At 36.1% G+C, this 12,273-nt stretch overlaps 1 protein-coding gene across 4 annotated transcripts in view; it reads left to right on the top strand.

The window, feature by feature from the left end:
* The window catches only part of PEX10 (peroxin 10), a 219,455-nt gene that overhangs the window by 189,463 nt on the left and 17,719 nt on the right, over positions 1-12,273 (top strand). For all 4 annotated transcript variants that reach the window (XM_089792310.1, XM_089792307.1, XM_089792309.1 and 1 more), the window contains one exon: positions 1,173-1,267. In XM_089792310.1, coding sequence (XP_089648436.1) covers positions 1,173-1,267 — 95 coding nt within the window. The remainder of the gene's footprint in view (positions 1-1,172; positions 1,268-12,273) is intronic.

Raw genomic sequence — 12,273 nt, 5'->3', positions numbered from 1 at the left:
CCATTTCTTCTGTTTCCAAGTTATGTCAACATCTTTTTCTAAATTGAATGTAGCTCTTGCTCAAAAAGTACTTAGCTCTCCATAATGAGGCCTTCATCATCGAAACCAATTCTAAGTTTCTTAATTAAAAATGGAATCAAATCAAGAAAAATGCATTGTGTCTCATGAAGGAATCAGAACTTAGCTTTCTCCAGACAAGTGTATATACAGAGACCAAGCACCACTAAGTAATTAATCAAAATGCCTCTCCATCAGATGTCAACAACAGTTGTGCACATTTCATCCAACTCTTGCATTCTGTACAATCTTTCTCTATGTCAAAAAATATGTGCTGCCAAGATTTCTTCATCATCCTTGGCAGTGAGTAGATAATCCAAGATCAACTCGAGCATCTCAGCATCCACCATCGTGAGTTTTAAAATCATGTGGCAGCGATATGAAAAGTATTAATAGAGTGAGTAAGCATGAAAGTGGGGTGTTTGGACACAGAGGCATGTGATAAATGAGCTCACTTTTTATGATATTTTCTTTCAAGAACATTTTGTTTAATCCCGACTGGACATACAAATAAGGTGAAGTACTTGCATGTGCAACTTGGAGAATTTAGATGGAAAATAGGATCACATCATATACATTATGCAAATTTGAAAATTGAAATGAAATGATTTGCAGAAACAAAAGAACAAACACATCCAACAAATCCCCATGAATTTGACAAAGAATCTTACCTTTTTTTTTCCTCGAGAAGCAAAGGAAGAAGTCTGTTAGTCTTTTATGCAAAATCTGAAAATTAATCCAATGAGATTTTCGGATTTAGAATGATTGCATGAATGAGACTTAAATAGACTTCAAATTTTGACTCAATTCTTGCAAAACCATTGCATTTTTGAGTGAAAATCCGTAGCTTGACAAGTGCAGGGAGTTGGAGATAAAAAATGCACAATACTTGATGTTGAGATTTACCCTTTTTTGTCTGTATTGTCTTTGGTAGAAGTACCCTTTACCAATAGTATTTGTGTTTTGAATATTTTTTAAATGGACATATGTGAAAGACCTTTGGAAACATTTCATCAAAGCAATCTTGATTTTTCTGGTTTCTTTTAAGTTTTTAATGTCTTCCTGCCTTATTTATTTAAGGTTTATATGATTCCATATATTAATATAATTTGCAGGAAAAGGTCCTCCAGTTTTGAGTGAAGATGGGCACTTCATTTCTGATGCTCACCCAGAGACAACAGCTTCATCGTCATCCTCAAAATCTGTTGAGGTTTGCTATCTAACTAATCAAACCACTTTTTTCATCTTTTCTTGCTTTGTTTCCATTTATTGAATGCTGACTTGAGTTGCTTTTTGGAAAATACGTCTTATGCAATAAAGAGCTCATAGATGATGAAAGTATTTGGAATTATGTAAATCAAAGCTCTTTGGATATCTTTTGACAATGCCTTTGGTGATGATAAAATCGCACAAACATTGCTTTAACTGCAATTTGAATGCATAGAACACGCCCATAGCCAATAGAAGCATTGAAAATCAGGATTTAAGTAGATGCTTTGAAATGAAACTTAAACCTTTTCTACTATGCCAAAAATCCAACTCAACATTAAGTACACCAACTGAACTGACTGCCCTAGTTAATCCTAGGAAGGTGCAGGCAATGGTATTTAACCTTCCCATACTGTCCTTGGTCAAAGAAATTATAAACAAAGTTTTGCTCATCGCTTCCAGGCATCACCTTTTCAGTGTTGTGCATCAGCATGGCAGGGAATAGTTATCAAGCCACCTTTCCTGTCAAAAATAAGAAAATAGCCTTGATCTATAAACAAATGACTCCTCACACATTACCTTTCTGCCATTCAGAAGTAGAGAACTGATGCAGTAAATGAAGTTGCCAGCAGCATTAAATACACAATTCTTCCACAAGTCCTGTTGAATATATTCCACACCAATTCAATCTCATAACTGTGCTTGCCTAGTGTTAAGGCTATAGAAACTCCACGAGTAAATAATTGAGGTGGCATAAGTTGTCACATTCTTCAAAGAGTCCTAAGATGTCAGACCAAGACTGGGATACATCCTTGCTCACATTCTATCTTATTCTGACATGATCACAATGATTCTATATTTCAATCAGTCATGGAAAAATGTAATGTACCCCTTTTGGGATTGTCCTAAATGTTGCCTGGCTGTCCACTGTTGCAATTTAGACAGACATGAGTTGAGGTCGATTCCCTCTTTGGATGCTGACCGCTGCTGTTTGGATGAGTACTTATGCTAATTACATAACTGTTGCAATTTAGACAGACATGAGTTGAGGCCGATTCCCTCTTTGGATGCTGACCGCTGCTGTTTGGATGAGTACTTATGCTAATTATATAAATGTATATGCTTGATTTGGGATGATTACTTCGTCTCCTTCGTATGAGTACAGATCTGCTTCTATTGTTTTATTGAATGCTTAATCCCTTGACTGATGCCTTGAGGTATGGATGAGTGATGACTGATAAATTCCCTGAACGTATAGAATGAATTCTCCATTATACTTAATTGGTGGAAGGGTGACCAACTTTTATAAGAATTGAGTCACCAATTTTCATTTTTCCCTTTGATAGTAACATATTATTCCACAAATTGATCTCCCCTTTTAATCCCTTACTCAAACAGAATCTTCTCCCCTTTATATCCTCCAATGTGAAGGAGGGTTTGTGAGGGAGAGTTTCTTCTCTTCACAATGGTCACAACCTTTCCCAATTACCATCTTTTGAAAGGCTCACCAACCTGTCATAAATTTTGCCCCTTTGAAAGAGTCACTTCCTTCTTCCAGTTTCTGTCTTCTTTCATTAATGCTTTCTTAATTCCTTTTTTCTCCATTCTTTCTTCCTTCCTCTCTATGTCCCTCTTCAAAGGAGCTCTTTTCTGTTTTACCTTATGTTGAGGGAGTTAAAACTCTTTGTTGCATGACTCTTGATCTTTTATTGAACTTAATTAATCTGTTAAATACATTATAGTGTACTTTATTTATTATTAAATCTTATTTCAGAAAGGGGACATTAAAAAAAACAAGAGTGTAACATTCTTATTTTTCAGGAATAAAATGCTTGTGCCAACTGGTTTCCCTGCACACTTCCAAATATCTGGGAGGCAATTAATTCATATATGCTTATAGTTTTCCAAATCAACTACACTAATCACTTATTCCAAATTGCCACCGTACAAATTTCCAATCCATATCTCTATTGAACGATGTCTAAATTTTTTTCTAAGGTCATAGCAACTGCTATACCAACATTTCTTTAGTTGAACGTACACTTGTAGAGTGAAGGGCACAATAGAAATCAGGCAAGATTGGAGGAAATCATTCATTCATTTTACCATTGAAAAAATTTAGGAGTTGTAATCAAATTGGACATCTTTAAAGGTTTTGATACATACATCTAGAAATCTTAAAACATTAGATGCATTTGATCACTAGTTTTGCATATGGGGCCCAACTTGGATCTTCTAAGGTTGCATGATATTTCATCACATTGCTTTCTTATTGATCACTAGTGTTGCACCTGGGGCTTGATTAAGGTCGTCTAAGGTGCCAAGACAAGTGTACTGCTCTCCCCTCCCCATTCATTTTATTCTTTGATAGACTAAACAAGATCATCACCAAAGCAAAATAGGGTAATTTGTTTAATGTCCATCTGTATGCTAGGGTAAAGTTTGGTAGGAAGCTGCAGTTTGATGGGAGAAGAAGGAACCTATTTCCACTCTACAGATGACACCTTCTGCGTCTAAAAGTCTTGCCTCAAGAGATCAGCAATCCTGCAAGCTTTGGTTTAGGTCAGACAGTAAGCATTCTTTGTCTAAAAGTCTTGCCCCAAGAGATCGGCACTCCTGAAAGCTTGATTTAGGTCAGACAGTAAGCTTAAACTAATCTTCACGAATCTTGTTTCACTCCTCATAAACTAGAAAAGAAATCATGCGAATGATTTTAATGAGGATCTATTACCCCTTGTATACCTTGGATTTCAATGAAATATTTAAGAGACAATCTCCAACATCTATTTAACCAAATGGCTTACTTTTGTAAGATGAGTACAATTGATAAAAGTTATTTTAGCTGCAATATTTATATGTTTAAAAATGTTCCATGAATTCTAGTAAAATCGGTTATGTAATTTACTATTCTTGTTCACTAGTCAAAACCTTAGTTACCGATTCGGATGCGGATCCGGAAGCAGATGCAGAATGCACAATTTTTGTTTGGGGGGATGCAGATGCGCATGTGTGTGTGTGTGTGTGTGTGTGTGTGCGCGCGCGTGTGCGTGTGCGTGTGCGTGTGTGTGCGTGCACACATGCATGTGCGTGCATGCGTGCACGTGCGCATGCGCTTGTGTGTGTGCACGTGCGTGTGTGTGATAGATAAATAAATTAGGAATTTAATTAATTAATTAACAATTAAATAAATAATAATATTAAAATATAAAACAAGATAAATATTCTATATTATCATAATATAAATATTATAATATACAAATAGTAGTATCTACAATAATATATATTATATACCCATTTGCACTGGCAAAAGGGAAATCTGCAATAAAATATACTCCCCAACACAAATCTTCACCAGCATTAAATCATGACAAGATGCAAGGTAGTATTACAATTTATCTAATTGCAGGTATAACTGGAATATTTAATTAAACTTACGTTTATGGTAAAAAGATAAAGAAATGTCATTCCTTCATTATTCCATCCTTTAATTGGTGAAGTCTGTTCCAAGGTTATTTCATCTGAGTGAAGGAATATTTGTCCTATGTGGAGGACAAGACACGCTCCAACGTGATTTCATAGTGGTCAAGGAAATGTGACTTGTAAGAGGTCTGTAAGGAGTTTTAATTCACATCCAGCCAGCTTTGCCTCACATCAGCTATCACCTCCGCTTCTGCCAGCATTGTCTTCCACCTCCAGTAGGCAACACATTGGTCTCTAAGGTCAAACAGATAAATCATTGGTCTCTAAGGTCAAACAGATAAATTATGTAACTTGAAAACACTCATGAGTGCTCAAAAGATGAATTTCATTATTTCAATGAAGAAGGAAGTATAAAGTGTAGAGAGGTTGCACAAGCTAAGCTGCAGATGATGAGGTAATGTAGACACTTTAGAATTAAACATAGTTGAAGCAAGATCATGAGAAAAATAGAAAAAGAAGGTTACGGCATTTTCAGTGAGAAAAGTGCGAGAAACAGAGAGGATATGCTTTCAACTGTGCCATATGATTACATAAGTATCATGATGGTTTGTAATACCCCATATCCATATTTTTTATTGTTCAATACAGAAAATGCAAATACAAGTCTGTTCACTTTCTGATCACCAAGTTCCTAGTGTGGACAAGGTGATAGTGTTTGGACTGTACACTGTATCTAGAGGATTAGACTTCTGAAATTCAAAGATGATATGATGAACAAGTCATGTAGGGGCAGAGCCGACCCTAATCAAGACCTCTTTGATGGACAAGCATGCATAATGAATGTAGAGCCATTAGAAGATTACAATGGAATCCAACCAAGCCAAAATGGATGATTACATGTGGATCCGATCAATGCCAAATGGGCTTGAATGTTGTCAGGCAAGAGCTTCAATGATAAATGCATTAACCTGTGGTATACTATCTGGTTTACAATGTTTTGAACATGAGATGCACAAATCTCTAGTACTACGACCATCAAGAGTTGCAATAATATGGCGTGGAATGCACTAAGTACAACTGAAAATTATATTTAGAGAAACTAGCTGGACACACTAATATGTTAATGTATAGCATCAGTAGAAAGTAATGATGCTCGTCTGATATACAATTCTGTATTTAAGTTCTCAGATAAATGTTCATTATTGTTATGTGTGTGTGTGTGTTGTTTGGATTAATATACAATCAATGACATTATCGGCAGATTGAACATCGACAGGCTGTATCATATATCAGCGAAGGTTATTAACTTATTGTATTGTCAAAATTTACGATCATCACAAGCATCGGCAGTATTGATTATAAACACCAACTGCCTTGTGTTTATGTTGTATTACATTAATAAGTAGTTATTAGTCATGCCACTGTAGAGGCATGACTCTTCGTGGCCAAAGGCCACGTAGAGTCATGACTCTATGGGGGTCATGATCCTTCACTATTATATATAATTTAATAGTCAGATCACTGAGGACAATATATACACGGCATTATAAGTCCCAGCGATCTGCACTATCATCACAGGATTATTCTAAACTTTCTCCTCTGCACTCTTTGCTGAAGAACAAATATCATATTCACTCTACAGTTCGGGTTATTAGCAGACATCATTGAAGATCATTGTTATATCAGCAATCACAGAACAGGCACCATTTGAGAATCAAATCGATTCTGCACTCATACAAGTAAGAGTATTTATCCATATTTATTGTAATAGTTTTATCTATCAGAGATCTATAAAAACTAACATAATAATGCTATTCAAAATAATGAACACACTGCTGCATATACATTAGTTTTTTCGTAACAACAATAATATGAGCATGGAATGCACTAAGTACAACTGAAACTTATATTGAGAGAAACTAGCTGGACACACTAATAATGCTATTCAAAATAATGAACACACTGTTGCATATACATAAGTTTGTTTGTAATGACATAGGATTATGATATCATTGATGTGGATTCAGGAAACTGAAGTACACTACCAAAGAAGGCTGCATGGTGATAAAGAATACTGATTGTAGACCTCCAAACTCACTAAAACTATTTAGAACTGTCATATAAAACTGTTTGGGTTTAAATATGCCTTACATCCACCATTCTTAATACACCAAACCACTGTATAACCACATTTAACTATAGGATAATAACATTGTTGTATGGCCTGCTATGTAGAGAAAAGTCCATTCAGCTTGTAAAGCTCTAAAATTCACTCCAAAACTCAAGCTAGAACTGGGATGATAAACATCAATAAACTTGCATACCAAAATCTTTCAAAATACATAAAAAAATATCAGTCATTAACAACCGATTGGAAACAACTCAGCATTCAACACAATGGTGATTTTTGGATGAATTACTCAACTGGATAGGAGAGTTTTCATTTCCAGTACTGGATTCACCAAAAGTTTTTTTGTCCTTGAGCAAATAGAACTCATATTTTTTCACCAAAGAAAATGTGATGAATAAGCAGTGACTCTTTTCCTCAAGACTCTGTCTTTTTATAACATTTTAAGGATTTTTTAGTCATTTTAGGAAAAAAGGAAAAAATATTATTTTGCTATTTTTAGAACTTTTTGATAAAATAGTTTTTCTTTTTTGTTGTTTTTTAATTTCTTTTTTCGCTTTTATTGCTTTTCTGAAAAAGAGCTTTCTGTTGAATCCAGTATCCATGCCTGAATCCCTTCTAGGCCCCAGCGGATCTTCTCCAAGCTTGACCTCCTTGTTGAATAAGTTCTCATAACTTGGGTTCTTCTACCCTTTTGTAGTCTAATAAAAAAATTTCACCATGTCTTGCCAATATGTTAGAGCATATAAGATTGAAAGCTAACCTATTTGCATTAGTACATTTTACTATGTGTTGATTGACAATCTCTAGAGTCTTATTTTGAAATGTCATTTCCAAAAATGGGTGGTTCTGTTGGAGAGATAGGGCTAAAACAGACAAACACCAGACTGAGGCATTCATATACCCATTCAAGTAACTATTGGTGCACTGGTTATCATTGGTTTTTGACCACTTTCTATTGGTCCACTCAAATTCTCCAGACATACTTTCTTGGAAATTTTCTCAGCAGGTTTAGGGAACACCATATGGGCTTTTGATTACCAAGACAAGTTCCTTCACAATTTCTAACAACTCAAAATTTGAAACGAGGTTCCACCCACGACATTCTTAGGGCTGCCACTTAGAAGGACAAGGAAACATACAATACAAGGTGATGTCTAAACCCTTGGACTAGTCCTTCCAGACATTTACAATCCACTTCCCCCAAATATACTATGGATTTGATAACCAAGTTTGAACTGGTTAGACACAACTTTCCATGCTCTGCCCTAGATCATCATACATTGACCTTTCAGGCCTGCTACTACACAACTTGCACCAAAGACCACCAAGTGGACTGCAACAGTTTGGAATTGGTTTAAGGGTCTTTTACATACATCTTCCCTTCACCAACTTCTAAGAAACCACACCAGAATATGGGAGAATGGATCCAACACTATACTTAGTTATGGTTATTCAGTCATTCACTGTTCAAATCTGTCAAACACTGTGCCCTCAGAACAGCCAAAGATGATTCATGCCAGAATGGTCTGAAATTCCTTGAAATAGGTCTATAAGTTCTTTCTACAATTTACACAAATATCAAACAAATTCCCTTCGTTGCTGTCTGTTGGGTGGATATTTTGCAACAAACAGTTTTGGGTAAAAATCCAGTCGCAAAATAGGATGACCAGCCATAGCGTGTGAGACAAAGTCTCTCTTACCTTAAAGGGAAGGCTCCCCCTTCTCACCGTTCCTTAGGTCAACTCAAGGTAAGCAAGAAGTTGAGAGATTTTGTAAGAGGTGTTACCAATATTCTTTCCTCTTAACTTTGAGGAAAGAATTCACTTACATGCGGAGTGAGTAATGGGCAAGATGAAACCTCAAACTACACTTCTATCAAGAGCTAGAAATAGTGATACCGATAAACCTACACTAACTCAAAGGCTCTAAGTCCGGTCGCACTTCTATATGAGAAAACATTACAATTAAGGTACAAAGACTCTTAAAAGTAAAGATAACTTTAACTATTTTGCGAATTAAGAAAGAATTATAAGCTACAGACAAAGCTTCTAGCCATATATTTCCACAATTGCTCCTGGTCAAAGCTCTGGCTCCAATTGCTTATTAACTCTTTTCTATTCAATTACGAAGAATGCAAGATAGCATGAATCAAAGATAACTTAAACAAATTATAGACAAAGCTTATAATCCACACAAGTAACAATCTCACTTAATTAAAGTTAAGTCTCAAATGCTCCTTTGTATTCACTTTTCTCTCAAAATAGTGCTACACAAACAAAGTTTTGTTGGCACAATTTCTCCAGAGCTCTCTTGCACACAATAAAAGATAATTTTTACAATGAGGGGGCACTCCTTTATATAGGCATAGGAGTTGAAAAAAAGATGGAGGGAAAAGTGGGAGTAACTCAACCAACTTTAACCTAGTCTAACTAGAAGACAAATTAAAGGGTTACATGCAACTCACATTACATCTTTTATGCACATATAACTCACATTACATGTAATTGCATCTTTGTATGCAATGCATCCTCTTAAACCTACAAACATAAATAAACAAAAACAACAATCTTAAAGATTGTTTTCCAATGCCTTGAACTTGATGATGATATCACGAGCTGTAGGAAGATCAACAATCTCCATTGTCTTTGATATGGCATCTATTCTGACTGCATCTACATATGCTGATTGCACAACCTTGGAATTTGTTGCCAGAGAATCAAACAAGTGCTTTGCTGAGGATTTATACAAGACAAACTTGTTCATTGTGTGTGAACCAAAGTCTTCAGAATCCACATCAGCATTGATCCTGATTGTATATTTTGGACTTACCCTTTCAACTGCAATGAGAGAGTACCACGCTCATCAAGAACATGACATCCCATTTGTTCCAAATCACAAGTGATTGTTGTTTCTACTACTTTGGCAATCTCCAAGGGTTGCTTGCAACTTTGAAATCAGTTTCCTCAACGTTTCCTCTTTGTAGACTATGAGTCCCTGACATCTGAAAAAAATTTCACATGACAGAAGAACATCACATGAGACCATAGCATCTAACCCAAATTTTGCAATTTCATCCCAGTCATTGAGAATTACTTTCAAACCATTTGCTTATTGAGTCAAAGAAGAAATCAAGTTTTGTTCCATTACATTCATCTCTTTGACATGACTAAGAATTGCAATGGTCTCCATGCTAGCTTGAACTCCCTTAGTGATGATTTCTCCTATCCAAGACTTGGCGGCTTCAATCAGTTTTCTCCCCTTGGATGTATGAGTCATAACAACTACACTTTTAGAAGATTGTTGCCGGATGACTTCGTTTAAATGAGTAACCTCTTGTTTGAGTTGATTCTTGTCCCACAATTCATGATTTCTTTTTGATACATTTGCTAATGCATCTTGAGCATCTTGTAAGCAACTCAAATGTCATTGTTTTCTGATTTCACCACTCCTTGGATGTATGAGTCATAACAATTGCACTTTGAGAAGATTGTTGCCGGATGACTTCGTTTAAATGAGTAACCTCTTGTTTGAGTTGATTTTTGTCCCACAATTCATGATTTCTTTTTGATACATTTGCTAATGCATCTTGAGCATCTTGTAAACAACTCAAACATCATTGTTTCCTGATTTCAACTTTGGTGAACTTGTAATCAAAATGGGTGAGTTGTTCAGTAAGCTTACCCACCAGTGGCTTAGCAACTTCTACAAATTTGGTTTTATCCTAATCAACCAAAATCCTTGAAATAACTTATCTTTCAAAGATTTAGATTTGGTTTTCTTAACAGGGAGATTATCTAGAGTTATAACCACTTTTCTTCTCTTTGCTATAATCTTGCTCAACCATGCAAGCAAACTGAAAATTTCTTCTATGGAAGTAGGTAGAGTGGAGACCATTGGCATTGATCCTGATTGTATCTTTGTCATGACTGAACAAGATTAAGTCCGCACACTTGAATTCATAGGAGCATGATGAGATGACGCTGTCATGAAAAGCTCAAAACCTATCAAAGATGTATCAAGTTGGAAAACTTAAACACTTGTAAGAGTTAGAAAATCCTCAAATAAGCTGCCCAAATGCTCGTATTGTTCATTAGCCATGACAAGGGAGCGGCAAAAGAAATAGGAAGAGCCATTGTATTGACTTCTAAAACCAGAATAGAAGGTGTGAAAATAGTGGAGAATGAGTCAACATCATCATCTACTTCATCTAGAAAAGGCACTTCATGCATGGCTAGCGCATGAGATTGTGCAGGCCTTCGGGGAGATATGATCATGACATGCCCTTCTTCCTCCTCAGTTTCTTCTTTTGATTCCGTTTCCAATTCCTCTTCTAATTCTTCCTCTGCTTCTTGAACTGGTTCAGAGATTTGAGATAACTTAGAGCCCTTTCCACCCTTTAACTTGAATTTGAGGGAATCCTTTGCATCAAAAGAGGAAGCACCATCTCTTCCTATGACTTCATGCTAGGAGGGCCAAAGCTTCCATAATCCAAACCCAGCTTAAAAATAACTCATTTTAGGCCTTTAATTTTCAGCCATTTGTTGGTGTTTGCCAAAATAGATTGAAATCTATCCAGGATAGACGTTACCTCCTGCTGCCACTGAGTAGGGAAAAGGCACCTTTTATCAAAACTGGCTTGATGGAATTCCGAATCAAGGATTTTGCCATCATCTTCAACTTGGAAATCCGAAGGAATCTCCAATATGTTAAGATTGATTATCTGCTACAAAGTTAATCTGCAGTAATCCATCTTCATTATGTCCAACTCTGTTCTCATGTCAATCTAGATATCCTTAATATGATGAACATGAGTGAATGCTCTTTTCATCTAGGAGTTCATTTCTCGATAATCAAAATCAAATCTGACTTTGAACTTTTTCAAGGTGATCAACTGCAACTTTGCTTCCATATTCTTTGCTTTGGGCGCAAAAATGATTGAATAATTACCAATCACCAAGGGTTTGGCTGAAGTAATACTGAAACCAAGCCTATGCATTGTATGCTGATCGCACTACATGTCCATGAGCTGTCTATCTAACTCCATTAGGATGATTCTATCTATAGCATACCTAGGTAAGGTATATGGTTCTCCCTAAAAGTATCCAACTCTCAAGTAGGTAAAAGTAAAAATTGGAAAAAATACAACTATACTGATTTACCTTCTCCTAGGCCACATCTGATATTTTTTGATAGATAACTGTTTGTCAAACAACCACCAGAAATGTCCAAAGAAAGCATCTTGGACCCTTCTATAGTGAAACTTACTATTTGCCAGCGTGATTGGGTCATAGTAATCCCAAATAGGAATTTGAAGATGATTTACTTTAGTTGAGAGACCAGAGAAGGACCCCATGGGAGCAGTAATGCAGACAAGGTAGGAGTTGATGTAAAAAGGTGCAGAGGTCCCCATGTTAAGCAATTGCTGGCAGAGTGCATTGCTAATCAACTCTCCCCAA

Source organism: Cupressus sempervirens, chromosome 7 (genome assembly GCF_028749045.1).
Source record: "Cupressus sempervirens isolate cs-2001-9-10 chromosome 7, ASM2874904v1, whole genome shotgun sequence".
Classification (NCBI taxonomy): Eukaryota; Viridiplantae; Streptophyta; class Pinopsida; order Cupressales; family Cupressaceae; genus Cupressus; species Cupressus sempervirens.
This window is presented reverse-complemented; position numbering and strand designations above follow the sequence as displayed.